The 20,751-nt window shown below is 30.7% G+C and overlaps 1 protein-coding gene across 2 annotated transcripts in view; it reads left to right on the forward strand.

Annotated features, from left to right (window-relative positions):
* The window catches only part of LOC134721973 (hydrocephalus-inducing protein homolog), a 64,965-nt gene that overhangs the window by 11,307 nt on the left and 32,907 nt on the right, over positions 1 to 20,751 (forward strand). For both annotated transcript variants that reach the window (XM_063585352.1, XM_063585353.1), the window contains 30 exons: positions 1,206 to 1,340; positions 1,524 to 1,668; positions 2,153 to 2,265; positions 2,659 to 2,809; positions 3,887 to 4,024; positions 4,374 to 4,502; positions 4,883 to 5,215; positions 5,625 to 5,975; positions 6,329 to 6,676; positions 7,020 to 7,334; positions 7,627 to 7,814; positions 8,125 to 8,398; positions 8,890 to 9,081; positions 9,389 to 9,535; positions 10,028 to 10,267; positions 10,910 to 11,012; positions 11,265 to 11,351; positions 11,705 to 11,725; positions 12,151 to 12,282; positions 12,680 to 12,838; positions 13,224 to 13,466; positions 15,337 to 15,497; positions 17,296 to 17,620; positions 17,952 to 18,093; positions 18,327 to 18,407; positions 18,848 to 19,075; positions 19,479 to 19,604; positions 19,781 to 19,938; positions 20,189 to 20,271; positions 20,457 to 20,618. In XM_063585352.1, coding sequence (XP_063441422.1) covers positions 1,206 to 1,340; positions 1,524 to 1,668; positions 2,153 to 2,265; positions 2,659 to 2,809; positions 3,887 to 4,024; positions 4,374 to 4,502; positions 4,883 to 5,215; positions 5,625 to 5,975; positions 6,329 to 6,676; positions 7,020 to 7,334; positions 7,627 to 7,814; positions 8,125 to 8,398; positions 8,890 to 9,081; positions 9,389 to 9,535; positions 10,028 to 10,267; positions 10,910 to 11,012; positions 11,265 to 11,351; positions 11,705 to 11,725; positions 12,151 to 12,282; positions 12,680 to 12,838; positions 13,224 to 13,466; positions 15,337 to 15,497; positions 17,296 to 17,620; positions 17,952 to 18,093; positions 18,327 to 18,407; positions 18,848 to 19,075; positions 19,479 to 19,604; positions 19,781 to 19,938; positions 20,189 to 20,271; positions 20,457 to 20,618 — 5,410 coding nt within the window. The remainder of the gene's footprint in view (positions 1 to 1,205; positions 1,341 to 1,523; positions 1,669 to 2,152; positions 2,266 to 2,658; positions 2,810 to 3,886; positions 4,025 to 4,373; positions 4,503 to 4,882; positions 5,216 to 5,624; positions 5,976 to 6,328; positions 6,677 to 7,019; positions 7,335 to 7,626; positions 7,815 to 8,124; positions 8,399 to 8,889; positions 9,082 to 9,388; positions 9,536 to 10,027; positions 10,268 to 10,909; positions 11,013 to 11,264; positions 11,352 to 11,704; positions 11,726 to 12,150; positions 12,283 to 12,679; positions 12,839 to 13,223; positions 13,467 to 15,336; positions 15,498 to 17,295; positions 17,621 to 17,951; positions 18,094 to 18,326; positions 18,408 to 18,847; positions 19,076 to 19,478; positions 19,605 to 19,780; positions 19,939 to 20,188; positions 20,272 to 20,456; positions 20,619 to 20,751) is intronic.

Consider the following 20,751-nt stretch of genomic DNA (forward strand, 5'->3'; position numbering starts at 1 on the left):
GAAGTTAGAGTCCAATCAACTTGAAGCGTAGTACACATGTTTCCTATGATATGATCTTTCTAATTTTAATTAAAAATTAAAGTTTTGACCCCAATTTCACGGTCTACTGAATATAGAAAATTATAGTGCAAGTGGGGCATCCATGTACTATGGACACATTCTTGTATTTCTTATAAAGTGTGGGGTTCATTTTTTAAATTTTTTATATATTGTCAAAGGGTCAAAGTAAATATATTGTCATTATTTTTTATGAAAATCAAACGAGTCAAGTTAAGGTGTTTAGTACCAGCTTTAATAGAAGTCAGATTGGAAATATTAAGGTCAAGGAACAGTAAATGGGCTATGTCGCAGATTTTGCTAAAAATTTGCATACCACCTTGGCTCGTTGAACTACAACTGAAAATCGAAAAAGTAATACATTTATCTCTTTTATTATCTGAAAAATTGCAGATTGATTGCTTTTAATATGGGTGAATATTTGTATAGAAAGCACATACAATCGGCGAAAAACCATCTAAAATTTGTCTTAAAATCGCCAAATCTCTTATTCTACTCCATAGATTTTTCTTAAAAAACTATATATTGTTGACACATAAATTTCTGTTTTAATGATATAAAATAATCATAGGGTCACCGACTTCGTTTTTTGTCTAATAACCAATTTGTTACCTTATTGGTAGTGAAAAACGTCAAAAATCAACGTTTTACGGCCTGCAACGCGATAACGTTACGATTATTTCGACGTTTTGTTGGATTTTTTCACAAAGAACGCAACTTAGAATGATGTATACCGTAAAAACGAAGTCGGTGACCCTATCTTTATTTTGCATCATTATAACGGAAATTTATGTATCAACAACATATAGTTTTTTAAGAAAAATCTATGGAGTAGAATTCGAGATTTGGCGATTTTAAGACAAATTTTATTAGGGGTTTCGCCGATTTTATGTGCTTTCTATACAAATGTTCAACCGTTTTGTAAGAATTCAATCAGTAATATTTCAAATGATAATTGTGATAAATGCATTATTATTTCGATTTTCAGTTGAAGTTTATCGAGCCAGAGTTGTATGCCAAATTTTACTGAAATCTGTGACATAGCCCATTTACTGTAACTTGACCTTAATACAATTCCACAAAAAAGATAAAATTGAATGTTGTTACTAATATGTAATTTATTACATGACAAGAGATATTTTTTTCAGATTCCAAGATAAACTACAAATAAATTTCATTGAGAGCCAAGTACGACAAATACCTTTGGTTGGTTATGGACAAGGAACAACTATTGTATCAGAACCAAAACTGACATCAACATTTGACTTAGGACCAAACTTCAGGTAAGTTCTTATCAGCAGCTGTTGAATTTGGCCTTATAGTTATTCTTGTCAGCATTTTATTATTCAATTGGTAGAGTTTAAAATCGTATTAGATATAAAGATTTAAAATATCTGAATTATAATTTACAAAATTAGTATTTTTTAGATATCAATAAAATTTATTTTGATAATTTTATTTTACAGTAACAGACCATTGAAGAAGACCATCATGTTGACAAACAAAGGGAGACGACACCAACAATTAGTTTGGAGCACAGATGGATTTCCTTCTCTTGGCAAGGGCAAGAAAGCTCTAGCAGAATACAAACCCCTCGACATGAAATTCAGGGTAAATTTGTTCAAAATGATACTGGAAACTTACCATGAAGAAAACTGTGTTTCAAATTTTTTTTATAGCTATTTGAACTTTTTAGAGCTGACTTTATGGAATTATTTTTTGTTCATTGTTGAAGGCTGTATGGTTGTTTAAATTGCTTACATCCACTTTATGTGAACTTGATGAATAGTTGTCTCATTGGCAATCCTACCACATTTCCTTATGTGAATCTTTTAAATATTGTTACAGTTAGTTTTTAAGATAATACATAAGTAATAGTCTGCAGTTGATCATTATCAGCAAAGGTAATAATATCAGTTTTGAAATGAAGGATACAATATATTAGTACAAAAAAAATGGAATTACTTTGTGACAAGCTAATCATGTTTAGATAAAAAATGATATTAGAAGGACTGATATTCTTTATATATTACCCCAAGATTACGGTGGTCTTTGTTTGATTTAACATTTTGTTATAAATTATTGTTCTTTGTAGAATGTACCACCACCTCAAGAACCACCCAGACCAGTATTTAAAATCAATCCTAATAGATTTGATCTCCCACCAGGAACCTCTATGGAAATGAACATTGAAGGCTTTGTAGAAAGGTGAGTGTTTATAATTGCCAAAAATGGGATTAAGATAGCATATAATTTTGAAAAAAAATAAAGATGTTTGCAGTGAAAAGAGTCAGTAATTGGAAATATAATATGATTGGCCAAACAATGCATGGAATTTGCTCATTGATAAAGGCTGTTCTTGGAACAGTAGTTGTTAATTTCTGTGTCATTTGTTCTCTTCTGGAGAGCTTTCTCATTGGCAATCATACCAAATCTTCTTTGTTTATACATTCATTCTATGCTTTGGTGTTTTGATATTCAATTGTAATGTATTTAAGATGGCAATTTTTCTGTATGTTCCTAAATGAAATAAGTTTATTTCATGAAGAAACCATGCATTTTACAGCAACTTTTTATATGATGACAATTTTTTCTTTGCAGTCCCAAGTATATTAAAGAGAGACTACTCTGTCATGCCATCATAGGAAGACAAGGAGGAAAGGAACTGATCATGAGAGTAGACCTATCAGCTGACTTCATCAGCCCTCTCTTAGAATTCTCTACAAAGTCTGTCTACTTCAGGGTTGACAAGGTAAGAAAGTTTATCAGAATTAGATTTTATGATCATTAGAGTAGATCTATCAGCTGACTTCATCAGTCCTCTCTTGGAATTCTCTACAAAGTCTGTCTACTTTAGGGTTGATAAGGTGAGAAATTTACCAGAATTAGATTTTATGATCATGAGAGTAGACCTATCAGCTGACTTAATCAGCCTCTCTTAGAATTTTCTACAAAATCTGTCTACTTCAGGGTTGACAAGGTATGGTGGCCATTCTGAATTTTATAAGAATGAGGTTTTGTTATATCTTTTGAAGTAGAAATTAAGATAACAAAAATACTGAACTCTTAGGAAAATTCAAATCAGACAGATGCAAAGCTTTTTAACCGGATTTTTGGGACCGTTAAACCAAAGCTTTTAAAATTTTAATATGTTGTTACTGATGACAAAATAGAGGTCAAGTTCAATAATGACGATTTTGACTTTTACCGTTCAGGAGTTATGGTTCTTGAAAGATCATAAATAGGCGTTTCCATTCAAGTTGTTGCATTTACTCCTGGACCATTCAATCTAAGCTTTTCAAATTTTAATATGTTGATACTGATGACAAAATGGAGGTCAAATTTGATATTGACGATTTTCACTTTCACCATTCATCTGTAATGGTTCTAGTGATATTGCCAGGACACAAATAAATGTTAATAAATCCGGTTTGCTGTCGTTGTGACAGCCTTTTGTTATATTTTGTTCTAACAAATACATATATGGATTTGAGTATTTGTGGTCTGTGTGTCCTGATGTGCTGTCCAAGATTATGAATTTTCTGTTATTCTATTATGCCATAAAAACTGAATGCAGTTTGATCTACCGTAACTGTTGATTGATGTCATTGAATTGGTGCCTCACCTTTTATTTTTTATAATTTCATGCCCTTGATATGCATGAAATATTTGCCCCTAGAATTTTGCAAACAAAAGCCACATAATTTATAGCTGTCCAGAAAAAAATTATAATATAATGAGAAATGTTGAAATAATTGGTTTTTGTTGCATTTTTTCACAAACTTTCCACAAACTTTCATGTTTGACTTACATCTTTGTTTATTTGTAGAAACCAGATGACGAGTTATCCTTACAGACCAGAGAACTGAAGATCATGAATGTATCAACATTACCACTTACAACTGGTCTTAAGTTAAAATACCCCTTCCAGATTATACAAGATGACGGGTCAGAAACTTCTGAAATGGTTAGTATTAGTGATAATTTGTTATGAATTACAATTGGTATTTATGCAGCCTTCACATATGTATAGATGTACTAGTGTTCAATTCTTTTGATATTTTTATGTTTAGTGAAATGAGACTGAATATGTTTTTTTTTATATCAAAATATCTCATCTGTTGCTTTGTTATAACTATTTTGGAATAATTCAATTGCCATCATTTAGAAAACTTTTCTATTTAGACTTGTCAGTTATTTATGATTGTGTAGGTGTCTTCCGTTGTTTTTTATGTGTTGCTTGGTTCATGTCGTAATGATATTATTATTTGCATTTTCTTTAGTTTAAAGAATTGATTATGCTTTGTTTTTTACAGGAAGTACACTTGGATGTTGGGAAGGATTACATGTTAAGGATACAGTTTGACCCTGCCTATAAAGATGATCTACATATCAGAACTATTGATGAAATTTTACATGTAACATATAAAGAACATCCTCACATTGTAAGATTATTTTAGATGCTTTAAATTATTAACAAGGTTCAAGAGTTCAACAAATATGAATATTATAGTTGAGAGTTACCGGTAACTAAATGATAAATTTTTCCATAATTATTTTTTGAATCAAATAATGTACCGGTAGCTAACTTTCAGATCTTAATTAGACAAGTTTTGAACCAAGCAAAACCAACTGCATTAGAAACAAATGAATAAAATTTATGACATAGGTTTAGTTGTTACTTAGAACTAATTTTGCTTTTGAAATTTAAAATGATCTGAAATTTCATTTAAAAAACTACAAACTTGATCTTTTATGATTGCTATCTCAAATCTATTAAAATAATAAATGACATAACATAACAATTGTCTCCCTTACTATATAGGATTATATTGCACTTAGAGGAGAAGTCTACTTTCCCAATATTGACTTTGAGAAGAGTGTAGTAGACTTTGGCTGTATTTTGAATGACACTGAAGTAACAAGATACATAAATATTACCAACAATAGTCCAATGGAGGTCCATTACAAATGGTCCTTTTTGGTGGGCGACCAGCCTCTAACAGAGATCAGAGCACCTGCCAAACCTGCCTTGGAGGAGATTAAAGAGGAAGAGGAAGCAGGAGGGGATGGTGACGCCAAGATTGAGGTTTTGGTCTCACAGCCGACTGAAGAGCAAATTAATGTTGATGAAAAGTCAGAAGTAGAATCGACAAAGGTAATTTCAGTTCAAATATTTTTATGAAGACAAAACCCCTGCTCCCCCCCCCAAAAAAAAAATATAAAAAAAAATATATAAAAAATAAATCATGGAACACTACTGCTGAATTTGCTTTTATTTAGGGATTCAAAGAATAAATTTAAAACACCAAAACATTCTAGGTTTACTTTATAGGCTTTTTTTAACCTGAACTGTTCCTTTAAAAAAACTCTAAAAGGTTGCAGTAGTATTTGTATACATAGATTGGGACTGGTAAATTCAATGGTAGACTCTTATATACTATATTTGTTCAATTTGTAAAAAATTATGACAATGAATAAACTGTACACAGACTTATCCTACATTCACCGTTAAGTAAATCTTGGGTTTGATTACACATGGTTTTGATCCTGGTTAATAATTTAAGGAGGAAGATATTCCAAAAGAAACAGAGGAACCAGTCCAAGGTGAACAGGAAATCATTAAAGAACCAGAAACCCAAGATAACATTAGTGATAACAGAATGGCCCCAGATAGTCCTAGAGGTAGTCCAACTGGTGATAGTCCCAGAGATGATGAGGACCAGTTAGAAAAGGGTCAATTGGAATCTCAAGAGGCTCCAGAAGGAGGACTTGACAAAAATAAAACTGAAGATACAATGTTAAGTTTAGCCTCTTTGAGGGACATTGTTTATGAAGAAGATCCATTGAAGACAAACAGAGCTTTAAGTCAGCTGCTTGAAGATACTGACACAGCTGAAGAAATTGGAATTGAAGAGGTAGATAATTTAATTAAAAACATTTGATAGTCTATCAATGATAAGAGTTATGTGACATTTAATTGAATAATGTAAACCATATCCGTAGCCACACATTGAAAATATATATGCATGTTTCCAAAGATGCTTCTATGGGTGGTTTCTCTATTTCAAAGTGCTTTCTAATGGTACCATGTATGTTTTTAGGGATCAGCTCTAATAAAGAATGAAATTAGACTTGTTTAACACTCTTAGTTGATAAATGATGTGAGTAAGACAGTTAAAATAATATATAAACATTACTTTTTAGCCTTATGTAAAATTGACTTACAAGTAATATTTGTGTAATTGTAATATAACTGTAAATCTTTCAGGTATTTGACATTTTGCCACTATATGGATACTTACAACCAGGTGATACAGAACAAGTAACCATGACCTTTTATGGACATGCAAATATCTGGGGTCAGGTGAAGGCCATTTGTGAAATTAAAGGAGGCCCAACCTATGAAATCATGCTGACAGGAGAGGCTTCTCTGGTTGATTACAAGTTTGATTGTAAAGAGATTGACTTTGGTAAACAGATGTACGACCATGTGGCATCAGCAGAAATTAAACTTATAAATACAGGAAAAGTTGGTTTTGATTTCTGTGGCATTGGTATGGATCCTGCTCTAGCCAAGAAACCCAAGCCAGGATCACCTATCATGGTACCACATGCTGTAAGTTGTTTTAAACTCACCATATTTTATTTCCATTAAACTTTATTTTTAATTGATAAAATCTTTTACAACATAAACTTTGTTTAAGATTATTTCCTAATTGAATAAAAGTTAATTTGCTTTAAACATCAAACAATAACAACCCTATATTTCATACCTTTTAAAATTATTCATTTTTTTTAAAATTACACTTCACCAATAAGTGAACAAAATTATTATATCCTGGCTTGCTTAAAGTGTAAGTATATAGGGATGGGGAAGTCTGTTCATCTGTTCTTTTAACTTTAATATTTGCAACTGCTCCTGAACTTATTGACAAAATTTTGTTTGAATTTATTTGTAGGGTTACATTGAACCAATGAGTGAGCAGACTTTGGTTGTTAAATACTTACCTGGTGCACCAGAGGACTTTAAGAAAAGTTTTGTCATCCAAGTTGCTCACTTTGAACCAGATGTGATCACTATTAGTGGTACAGGAGTATTTCCCAGGATATCACTTGATCTGCCTCGTACTGTAGACTCAGAAGGACACTATGACCAATTGGTACAAAGTGCCAAAGATAACCTTACCAAGAGTGGGAAGATCAAACTGACAGAGAGGGCACACACACCAGTTCTTCCTTCCTCCAATAGATTACAGCCAGAAATTATGGCTCAGGTAAAGTGAAATAGCCAGCAATGTTTTTAATCATAAACCTTGTTAAGTTACTTAAAGCTTTGAACCTAAATATCGCAATTAGAAGGGAAACAAAAAATCATTGATATTAGTCAGGCCAGACTAAAAAAAAAAATACCAAGTGATATTCTTTCGATTTCAATTTTCTTCTAAACAAACAAAATTAGTTGAAATAGGAAAAAAGAAGGACTTTTTTAAATATTATTCATTTAAAAAAAACACCTTTATTTATGTCCAGCAAAAATTATATTAAATGAGTTTATGTATCTTACAGGGAGACATCATTGCTCAGCCACATGAGATAGATATACAAATGGAAGTTGAGAACCTAACTGTCAAAGAATTCTCCCATGAGCTTTCTCAACATACATCCCGACCAGATCTGTATGATCCAGCACCTCCAGATAGTAATGAAAGTAGGGACACACAGACTGAACATAAACCAAAGAAGAAGAAACAAAAGTGAGTCCTTTTTCTCCAGATTTCAGCACAAGTCTGTGAGTCCAAAGTATTTATTTTTATTATACAGTATATGTTTCATAATCTACTGACTGAGTTGGTAATATATTGCATATATCTTGCAATTGCTGAATTGGTTTACTTTTTTTTTTTACTTATTTGTTTATTCATGCCTTTTTTGTACATTTGTTCAATCCTTTGTTTTGATTCATATCACTCAGCTTATGTATTTGAGGACTGATATATTAAATATGAAACTTTGTAAAGATTTTTTTTTTGTCAAAAACTTTATGAATGCTTATTCATTTTACAGACCAAGGCTACCAGAGTATGTTTTGGACTTTGGATATGTAGTTCTAGGAACAGTAAAGGACCATATTGTGAAAGCCTCTAACACTGGATGGTCTCCAGTCTCATTCCAAGTAGAACATGATGACATTCATCACTATGGTTTCCATGTGGAGTTAGATAAAGTAAAGAATCTACCAGGAGCACCTGACCATGAGACAGTTGTATTCAATGTCAACTTTGACCCACGTGGTGCTAACTTGTCACTAGGTTCTGTAGAAACTGTTGTCAATATAAATGTAAGTATTCATATGACGTTAACCGTTTTAAATGCATCACTGGATTTTGTCAATCTGGTTATTGATCACTGAAACTTTATTAATAAGATATAAGAAGATGTGGTACGAGTGCCAATGAGACAACTCTCCATCCAAGTCACAATTTGTAGAAGTAAACCATAATAGATCACAGTACGGCCTTCAACATGGAGCCTTGGCTCACAATGTAAGCCTTTACATTTATTGCTATCACACAATAATTCTGTAATACCAATATGAATTTAAATTGTTTTGATGCATTTTTCAAAGGAAGGGAACATAGATTTATCTTTTTCCGTTTTTTATCTGCAGTATGTTTGAAAAGCTACAACCCCATTAACTTTAAAAAGTAAGAAGTAGGTCAAGGTTAAATGTATCAATAAAACATTTTTGAAAGTGACCTCATAAATTAATTTACAAGTCATTTTAAAGAGAAACTGACCTCCTTTTATCTGTAATTGTCTTTTTTTCAGATTATCAATGGCCCGATCATTCCAATCAGACTAAAGGCCAATGTTACCATGCCAGATATGGAGATTTCTGAAGATACATTGGACTTCTCGGATGTAAACTGTGGTGAATGTAAAGTCATTACTGTACAGCTATACAACAGTCAACATGTCAAATGTGAATGGAACTCTAATCCTACAGAGAAAGACAGAAAGGTTAATATCTAGATTGTTTTTACTGGTTACTGTAAAGCCTGACAAAACGAATTTGTATAGCAAATGTATTTTCATTGTAACAGCTCATTTCTTAAAATTTAACAATCTTACTGTTTTCCATGCAAATTTTTTTTTTAAACTAATATGAAGCTATTCCAAACAAGGATAATAAAATACTTTCAGTTTAGAATAATACAATTTATACAGCTGTACCTTGTTGCGTCGAAAAAAATCATGTTATTATGTCAATATATAGTCAGTGATATTTACTTATATCATTCGTCATAAAAAATATTGTATTTTGCAGGCTGACAAACATGTCCCAATGCACTTAAGGCGGAAGATGAGGAACGAGAAACAGAAACCCAGACATTTTGAGATAATGCCACCTACTGGTGTACTGATGCCAGGTCAAAGGCTAAATGTACAAGTTAAATTCATGCCTACTGAAGAGGTATGTCAAATCAATTTTTCTTTGATATGAACAGGCATTGTGAAAAGGAAACACAATAGGTGTATGCATTTCAAAGCTATCCCTTCATTCAACCAAATGTAAGACCAGAGATTTTTACAAAATAATGAAAGACAACAAAAACAGCAAGGGCCTAAATGCTATATTTTTGGGAACAATAATAAATAAACAATATTGAGATGACCATGGTAAAATTTACTACAATTTATTAACTTTACTATTTTTCACACACATATTGCTGTATCATTTTACATTGTTATTGATGCATTCATTATATAATTCTTAAAGACCACCACAATCCTGGGTATTATAGATTGTAATTTTATTCTGTTTGAAGTTTCATCCATGATTTGAATCTTTAAAAATATTGCAAAGTCAGCTTCATACACGAACCATGTATTTTTTAATTACTATGGCAACCCTAAAATGCATGTAGAAAACAATATCTTTATACAATTTATTTTCTCTTTAAAGAAATTCTATGAACAAAGAATACCTATAAGAATTGCTCAGAGTAGTCAGAGAATTCTGTTATTGTGTAGAGGTCAAGGACTTGAGCCAAGGTTAGAGTTTGAGAAAAGTCTGGTAGAATTTGGACCTATTCTACCCCACAGTGTTGGAGATGAACAAGAAATCACAATAAAGAATCCTTGCTCCTATCCAATTGAATTCTATAACTTGGAGTTTGATTCACAGTATTTAGAGGAAGAAAAGGTAATTATTCTGTCATATTCATGTACACAGTATTTAGAGGAAGAAAAGGTAATTATTCTGTCATATTCATGTACACAGTATTTAGAGGAAGAAAAGGTAATTATTCTGTCATATTCATGTACACAGTATTTAGAGGAAGAAAAGGTAATTATTCTGTCATATTCATGTACACAGTATTTAGAGGAAGAAAAGGTAATTATTCTGTCATATTCATGTACACAGTATTTAGAGGAAGAAAAGGTAATTATTCTGTCATATTCATGTACACAGTATTTAGAAGAAGAAAAGGTAATTATTCTGTCATATTCATGTACACAGTATTCTTTTTATAAATATGATGTGTTTCTGAAATTTTATCTTTTTATACTCCTGCTTTAAAAAGAAATAAGAAAAAGCTAGGTACTTTTAATCAGTTCATCAGTTGACACTAGAATCTAGTACCATCCAACATATGCTGTTTTGGCAGTATCATTTTCATTTTAGTCACGAGCAATTTGAAAACATTTTCATTTAGAATTTATGAGTTGTTCTGTTGTTTAAACATCTTATTTAAAGTTAACCAGTTTCATTTGCTTTATGATGATGAATTGATAAGAAAATGATATTATTGCATAAAGACTTTGAGATTGTGACTTTTTTCAGGTTTTGAGGTTAATGAAAGGTTATGATGAATACAACACCATATTACTTCCTCCAAGAAGTTCAGGAGATAGACTTCCACATGAACTTTTAGATTATTATGATGGTAAGCTATCTGATTTTACACTTTTTAAGGGAAGATAATTGGGTTTTTATTACATATATATTTATTAAATAACCTTGACCTATTTAAGTCAGTCTTGAAATATTTTTTTCCAGAAGTTATAATTCAATGTTCATTAGGTCAAACAGTTGAGATAGCGAAATGATTTTTTGAAGACATATGGGGATGTATTCACTTTTGAATAAAATTTAGGAATCTGTCCAGGTAAATAAATAAATTGTACTACTATTGTAGAACAAATGAAGAAGCTTGAGGAGTCAGAACGTGCCAGAAAAGAGGCTCTAGAGGCTGCTGAAGCTGCTCGTAAGGAACTGGATGATGGTAATAATACATTTTTTTATGTTACATTGGCAGTAAAAACATGCTTCTTCTTAAATGTTTTAACGGTTTCATTTTTTGTTAGAATCTGCAATTTTACCCATTCTGCTGTTGAGCAAGAAAGATCAGTTACCTCATTTTCCTTTTTTCTGTAAATATCTTTAAGCTACCTCAATTTTATTTTTATTGCAAAATTGTATAAACTTGCATTCAAACTTTTCTCATAATTGTATTTTTTCCATATGAAATATCAGTAGATTGGACAATATTTATTATAATTTTACTGATAGCATTATAAAAGGTAAATTGTAACCGTATTGTATATATTTTTATTGGTTTTATTTTTAATCTCCCAGCACTTTCAGTGAAACGTAAAGGTAAATGGTTATATTTTATTGTATTTGCCATTTTATTAATGTTTAATTTTGTTATACTAGGCATTGGAACTTAATTATTATATTGAATATTTTATGCATGAGTTCTTAGTTAATTTCTTGAATATTTAACTAAGTTATAATACTTAAAATTGACTCAATTTCAACTCTGCTGTGATACTTTGATTTTTTGTTAAAATTTCAAATAATGTGAATTCTTACTTAAAATATGATTTAATTATGGATATAGGGAGTTATTGGACATACATCAAGTTGTAGATTATTTGTCAATAATGCAGCAACCCAACAACAAAATGGAATTGAATATAAAAGACAGCTGTCGTTTTAAAGTCTGTACTTTGTTACTGTGAGTTACAAATAAAATAAGAATGCTTATCTGGCCTCATTAAATCATTGTTTATTTTCAGGAGAGGGTAGTGAAGGGGATGATAAGGATGATTCTGATGAGAGAACAGAAGCTGCTCTTGGTACATCACGTCTGGGGTCAGAACCAGCAGGAGATCTTTTAGACTCAGCCAGAAAAGAAGAAAGTGATGAAGGTATTAACAATGTTGTGGGAAATTTGCAACTGCTAAGAAAATTTGCAAACTAATCAATTTCTAGAAAATTGAGTTCACAGTGCTTAGTTTTATATAAGACTTGTTTTCATATGACCTAAATGTGTCATTGCGTTTGATAGTTTTGTTATTAAGTACTTGTAGGTATCAAACTATAAATGACATTAACACATATCATCCTAAACAGAAAAGTTGCTCTTTTTAATGCATTTCCTTCTAATGTAGAAATACAACTATTAAAAAAATAATACATTTACATATATATATAATTTATATAATTGTTATTTTTCAGTGAAATAAAAATAAAAAGTCAGTTAAAAATATTTGTTGTTGTTGAAATACTTGAATATATTAAACTATTTGATATTTGAATTTTCAGCACAAGACTCCGCTAGCAGTATAGGTGTAGGAGAACTAGAGATAACACCAGTATCTGCTGCCATTGCTAGACATCTGGGTATTGATCTGAGTCCTGAGGGGAAGGCAGCTCGTAACAGAAGGGGTATTTGTGTCATTGTACATGGAGCTCCTATGTCAGGTAGGCATATATCATAGTAACAAAATAAGTTCAAAAATGTGTATGTAGATATAAGAAGATGTGGTATGAGTGCCAATGAGACAGTTCACCATCCAAGTCACAATTTGTAACTTAACCATTATAGGTTAAAGTAGGATCTGCAACATGGAGCCTTGGCTCACACCAAACAGCTGTGCACTTATAAAAACAAAGGAGGAAAAAGCAAAATCAGGAAAAATATATCTTAAAAGAATGGCCTTTGATGAAGAAAAATTCATAACATCATAAAAAAGAGTATCTACATTCGAAACCTAAACATTGGATGCTACACAAATCAGTAATTTATAAGATTCAATGAAGAAGTTTTTCTATTTCAATTTAAACAATTTGCAATATTTTATTGTAGGAAAAACTAGTACAGCTATTTCACTGGCTAAGAAATATGAAGCTGCCATTTTAACAGTAGACCAGATAGTTGTTGATGCTATATCCAGTGGTAATACACCATCTGGTATGAAGGCTAGGGCTCTCTGCCAGGAGGCAGCCAGAAAGAGGCTTGAGGAGCTTAAACTATTGGAAGGAGACGAAGCTGAAAAGAAACCAGGTGGTCTTAGTATTGAACAACTAACAGCTCACACACAGGGAACAAGTATGTATACATATACGACATATACAGTTTAAGAAACAAAATTTGTGACTAAACTAGAAAGGGATAGGTGAAAATAAGAGTATAGCTATAAAGCAAATTAATCTAGTAATTTGAAATTCAATTAATTTAGTTACTGACTGAACTATTGTAGACTATCAACAAATAAAGTGTACTTTATAATGCTTCATGTTGAGATATTTATTTTAGATAATGTAAAGCAAAAAATGTAAATAACAGATCTGTTATTCAGATTACAATAATTTCATCATCTACATCAAATAAAATGACTTATCATTTTTCATTTGCATACTTAAAAGCATGAGGTTTCTTTTTCAAACTGAAATTCGAAACATTTTCTAATGATTTATAAGTTCTGTCTTGCAGATTCGTAGCCCTAAGACTCCTGTGCTACTAAATGCATGTAAATTTCTATATATTAACCAGAGAGTGAATTGTTTAATATTCTACTAATTATGATTTGAGAAACTGAATTAGTGAAAGTTTTTTATATGCTTTCTTTATCTGTTTGGAGCATTGCTAATTAAAATACTTGCATGTGGCTTTGTTGTTTTAAAGCAGACTAAGATTGTAATTTCTGAAAAAAAAATATATTTAAATTTGATGAAAGATATCTTTTAACAGTTATCTCCCCTTCATAAAAGTCAGTTTTAACTGACAAGGATTTTTGATATGTAATAACATGCTAACACATAATAATGAATAAATATTAGCATGCAGTGCACTTTACTTATGTCTGATCATTAAACATTTTCTTGTATGAGAAATCATTGTTTCATTAAACATATCATAATTTGATATTTGACTTCTGAGATCTCCAACAGGAAAATTATTAAATGATTGATATTTGAATTTTAATGCATTAATTAATACATTGTCTGTAATAATTCCCCATCACTTACATGATAATCGTAGTTCCTTTCTGCTGTAGAAGATCAGTGATCATTTTTCTTTGTTTTTTTAAAAGCTACAACAGATTTTATTTGAAAATTACTAGTAATTAATCTTGTCTGTACACTTTTCATATTACTGTGTTTATACCTATATGGAATCAGAAGAAATGAGGGAATTTTCAAAAAATGTAGTTGAAGCATAGATTTGAAACACATACATTTTTAATTCTCGTCCACTTTCAGTAAAACGTAAAGGTAAATTGAGAAAATTTTCTTGTGTTTGTTATTATGTTAATGTTCAATTTTGTTAAAGGCATTTGTATTTAATTATTTGAATATTTAATGCATGAGTTCTAAGTTCATTTATTGAATATTTGACCAAGTTTTAACACTAAAAATAGAAATGGACCATAAATTAATTTTCCTGACGATCAAAGCTTTTACTACTGATTTAAACAATCTAACCAAAACCATCATCATTATCACATGTTCATCATAGTCACATGACTAATTTTGTCTTATAGTGTTGTATTTACATCACATCGTTTATTGTTTTTTAGTGTTTTCCAAACTTGAAATGAAAGAATTTCTACTTTCAATTTTACCTTGTTTGTAATGTGCCTAAAGCCCTTTTTACTCAATATTTGCTACTATGTCACTATATATACTTGTGTATTTATGTAGGAATAATTTGTTTGGTTTTACCTTTTTGCCAAAAAATTAAGATTTACAAATTTTTTTAACATGTACATAATATATGAGTACAACAATTGTCAAAATACTCCCAAAAGGCAAAAAATATATTTTTAGATTAAACATTGTTTGAATTTATTGAATTCTGAAAAATTGATTAAAGCCCCAAGTCCTATTCTATTGCCAAGGAAAACACTAGATGATTTCACAGAGTTTATTAGCTTGCTTCACTTAACACTTGTGTTGTCTTCTCTTGCCTTCCATAGCCAGTAGCATTGGAGTCCCACAGGCTACCTCTGTCATTTCCAATCGTAAAACAAGTACTGTTTCAGACGTGAAAGGAAAAGATAAACACCACCAGGGAAGCTTAGCTGGAGCAAAGACTGGTATCAACACATCTTCCATTGATGGAGCAACTGGTAGTCAGGTAATATAAGATTAACAACCAGATATTATTTATCTCACTCTTGGTACCTTGACAGTTGAAAGAAATAATTAGGTTGGAAAAAATAGTATTTCTTTATCTTTGGAAAACTTTAATAAAAAGTAAAATAATAAATTACTGAACTCCTGAGTAAAATTCAAAATGGAAAGTTAATAATCAATTGGCAGAATCAAAAGCTCAAGCACATTCAACGAATGGATAACAACTGTCAATTATTTCTGACTTATAGAGCAAGACATGAATGATTACCTTTGGTCTTTGGACATATTTTTAGTTTCAGGGGACATAATAATTATTTTTTGGTGGGGCTCTGAATTCCAAAAGAAAGAGAAAGTCGGGAAAAAAAAAACACCAAACAATTAAGAATTGTAATAAGATAAAAGAAGATGTTGTATGAGTGCCAAATCTAAAGATTTGTAATTAGTATACATTTATTTTGACATTTTACCATCAAATCATGATAACCATTATTTATTGAACCTCATTATCAGATGGGAAGTAGAAGTCATATAACCACAGAACCCAGTACCAAGCCTAGTAAAGGCCGTGGGGAGGTACACAGTGTGAAATGTAGAAGCATATTTATATACATAAGATCTTACATTTTGGAAACTATTGCTTACTTTTTTCTTGAAAATTGATGCAAAATAATGTTTTAAAAATCATCTTATTCTTAATACTGGACTTTAGTTTCCAAAGTGTTTTATAGAAGATATAGGATTTTTATTTTAGTTTTTATAAATGATAAATAATGTTCAATTTATGCAATATCTAATTTTCCCCACTTTTATTTGAAACCCTAGTAGTGTGCCTATTTGGTTTGAAGTTTTGCATTATTTTGTTTTTTGTGGAGCATTTATTTACATCTACTTTTTATTTTGAATAGTGTCATCACATATTACGCATGTTTCCATTTTAGTTTTTTGCATGATTTAGGTTTTGATTGGTTTTATCATTTTTTAAATAAATAGAAAAATGATGTGACCCTTGATTGACCCAATGAAAAAAAAATATACAGATTCAACATTAGACTTATTTTGGCAGGATTCCTGTTTAGCTAAGATAATAGATTTCGACCGTTAAAGCCATTGATTAAAATATGATATGAACAGGGTGTGTGAACAAGTTCAATTGAAATTGAAATTCTTAAGCACTGTACATAATAATTAAAAGCTTAGGTCTATTATTTATCATTACTACTGTAGGTTTGTAAAAGGGAGATATTACCTGTTAAATTGGAAAAAAACATTTGTTAAAACACCTTAGATATATTTGTAATCTATATATACATATAAATTTACATAGGTAAAAATATAAATAATAAGTCCAAGAGACAAAAATTTGCTTGTGAGTAAAATTTTCAGAATAATGTTTCTTATTGGATACAACAAGGCTTATTTATTTGAACATCTTACTACATCAAGAACAAATTAGTCCAACACTAATCATAAATCATAAACAAATTAGTGAAATAATAATAGTTAAGATTGAAAATATTGATGAAGCAAATGTGATGATATTTTTATTATCAATATCATGTTAAATGTGTGCTTTATGAATTTGGGGGGATTTATATTTAGATTTTTCAGTGTTTGATTGTCACAAGATGTCTCAACACATATTTTTCCGATTATAAAAAAATTTTGTTTATGCCATAAAAGCAACATGAATGTGCCAGCCTTTTAAAATATTGGAATGGTGGAACAGTAACATGCAAATCTTTATGTAACCCTATATATGTGCTCACTTTGATAAAAAAAAATATTTTAATTTATTACAGGTACCTAGTAGCCCTCCCCCTCTTGCTGCCCCTATTGCTCGAAGATTAAGTGTCAGTGCCAGTGTTGCTGGAGAGGAAGGCCTGATGAGCTGTGTCCTCCCAGAGGATCTGTTAGTAGAGATACTATCTGAACGACTCCAGCTCAATGACTGTCACCGTGGAGTAGTATTTGATGGACTTGAGACATTATTTGCCCAGAATCTATATACCACAGCTCATGCTATTCTGAGATCCCTGAACAATAGAAGATTCATTTACTTTATTTCACTGAAATTGGATTATGCCAAATTAAAAGAACAAGAGAAAAAATCTCAGGAGGAAAAAGGTATATTGTTTATACTAATAGATTTTGCAAAACAAATCACAAATTCCTATGAGAGAAAAAAAAATAGATTAACTTTTTACAGATTTGCTGTCTAGTCATTTTCAAACAAATTATAATTTTCTTAATGAATTGATTCAAGTATTGATGGACAAATGTGTTTCATTTTAAACGTTATTCCCATGTAAAATCCATACTTAAAACAATATGAAAAGATCTTCAAAAGCCTCTCCTAACTGCAATTAGAGATCAAATCGTACAATTGACACATTGTAAAATAAAAGTTACATTGTTGAATTTTGACAAGTTTAACTTTATCTTTCTATTTTTACAGAGAGGAATGAACGTCTGAAGGAGGAGCAGGATCGTATTCGTCTTGAGGAAATGTCAGAAGATGAATATGATGCTCTCTCTGAAGAAGAAAAAGCTGCTGTGGACAGGAAGAGATTAGATATAAAGAAAGAAAGGATAAGAAAGTATGTTGTATTGAAATTGGATAGATATAGCTCAAATGTTAGAACATGAAAGTAATGATAAGCATAGACAATCCAGATGACATTGTTATATTGTATATTCCTACATGTATGTTTAAATCAAACTGTTAACCAAAGTAGCTGATTACATATATTTTTTTTATTTTTTTTAAATTTGTTAATTCATGCAGGGGATATTGGATATTGTTTTAATTGTATTCTATTTCAATTTTCAGAGAGATGGAAGAAAGAATGGAAAGAGAACGTATAGAAAGAGAAAGAGAAGAGGAAATCAAAAGAATTCAGGATGAGGAAAAGTAAGCTTAAAAATAGAATTCCAATTCAACAACTTTTTTATTTGATAGGAAAATTTGTATAGACACTGAATGACTGATGGATATTATCACTCATCAAGTTATTGGAATGTAATGAGATTGCCCTTAAAGCAAATTTAAAAAAAACAAGTTACTTGCTAATGATTGATTCTATTTTAGATTGTTTCATGAAATATGAGTATAAATCATTTGAAATTAGACAAGTCAGGCTGACCTTATGGTAAATTTGATCTGAAGTCACCTTAATTAAGCTGTCTCACCTAAGGAATTTGATTTACAACAGTTAACAAAAATAAATGTATTATAGAATTGTAAGAAATATTGTTTAACATAAGAGTAATATCCACTGCATCAAAAGACTGTAAGAGTAAGTAAGGGTCAAACTAGATGTATTAATATTAATTTCAACCTTTTAATTGTAGATCTAAGAAAAAAGGAAGAAAGGGTCCAGCCAAGGAAGAAGGTAAACAAGATGGAAAGAAAAGTGCAGCTCCCACGGGTCCAGCTGGAAAGAACAGTAGTATGGACCGTGTCACCAAGGGTAAAGGTGGTAAAGACGATGACCACCACGCTGGTAAACAGGCATCACAAATAGAAAGGCCAGAATCACACCAAACAGAGAAGAGTGACTCTAATGTTGATGATGGAAAGTAAGTAAAAGTCAAATTAATATGGAAAAAATTATTGACAATGTTCAGTATTATAACACAAATCTTTATATTTTGTCATCCGTTTCAATAGTGATGACTTTTAAAGTGTTTTGGAATCTTGTCAGACGCCTATTTTCTATAACCTATTTCAGATACTTGTCAGGGTCTGCTTAGAACAACAATTAGTTCAATTTCCTGTATTCTATTAGAAGATTATAATTTTAAAAAAAATCATCAAAGTATTTTTTAAAAGCAAAAGATAAGTAAATGGGGTAGACAGGAGATAAACCCTTCAAATCAAAAGAAATTAAAAAGAAATTAACATTGATATTTTAAAGATAGTTAGAATTTTTTTTTGTTACTTTAGTATGTAACAATGTCTATTTTTTTTTAAATATTGTAGGAAAGGAAAAAAGAAGGATGGTAAGAAAGATGGAAAAGAAAAGGGAGACAAAGAGAAAGTTGATGTTTCAGCAGAAGAACAACCAAAAGAAGTACCAAAGGAGTCTGACATACTTCTAATGCAGAGGTTTGTTTAAGAAACAAATGGTTACTAAAATTTCAGTCAGTGTAAACCCATTTTCATGATTTGAATAATGTCTTTTATGTTAGAAAACCCTCAATAAAAAATGAAATGTCAACAGAATAAAGTAATATTTTTACATACCTCATTTTGTTTTTATCTATTAAATGTTTTTTATTTAGATTCCGTACATTTGAACATGGTCAAAAGGATATCAATGAGATGCTTGAATTCTGGGATAGAACAACCTTGTCACTAAGGAGACCACCAACTCCATCAGAAAAATCTGAGGAAGATCAACAACATCATCCACAGTCTGGAAAATCTAAGGGAAAGAAAGGTATGGCTTGTTCTTTAATTTATCACATAAAAGTATTTCAATTTTCTACTATGATATGCTTTTAAATATTCTATTTTTGGTATGTCCAACTTTAGGTTTAACTGGCTTTAAATGTAGATTCCCTAGTATGTGACATCTTAGTCATTCTAATAAGTTGTTTTTTTTTAAATTAGATTGAAGAAGAAACTATTTTTGTCTTTTGTTTTCAATTTCATTTTATTTAGTTTAAAAATAAATCGAACTTTTTCAGGTGAAAAGCATGATAAAGAAAAAGCAGAAAAAGAAAGACAAAAACAGTTACAGAAAGAAAATGAAGAGAAGGCAGCAAAAGAGGTTAGTAATTGTGCTTGTATAGAATAAATGCTAAGTAAACTAGATTCTATTTAGAATGTAATCCATATATTTAAAGTGTCACAAGATTCATGCTTGTAATATTGATTTTTAGAACAAACTTAAATAAATATCTTAATATGAAATGTATTTTGTCTGAAAGTGCAATATAAAATTACTTTGTCTAGGCTGCTGCAGCACAAGGTGAAGGTCAAGAACAGGAAATGGTTGTGGAAGAGAAAGAGGATGATGGGATAGGTCTGCCACATATTGTTGTTGACTGTTCAGACAAATCTACACCTGTCTACCAAAAAGTTATTGGATGTGGCAAATTCCCAAGTATGGAAGAGGTATGGACAATTTATTGGCAATTTCTTACATCAATTGTATTGGTAGCCTTGCTTATTTCCTTTGTCCATGTGTTACAAATAGAATAAGATCTCAAGTTGTTTTTTCGTTTAATTAAATTGATATATTTATATG

Source organism: Mytilus trossulus, chromosome 6, assembly GCF_036588685.1.
Source record: "Mytilus trossulus isolate FHL-02 chromosome 6, PNRI_Mtr1.1.1.hap1, whole genome shotgun sequence".
Lineage (NCBI taxonomy): Eukaryota > Metazoa > Mollusca > Bivalvia > Mytilida > Mytilidae > Mytilus > Mytilus trossulus.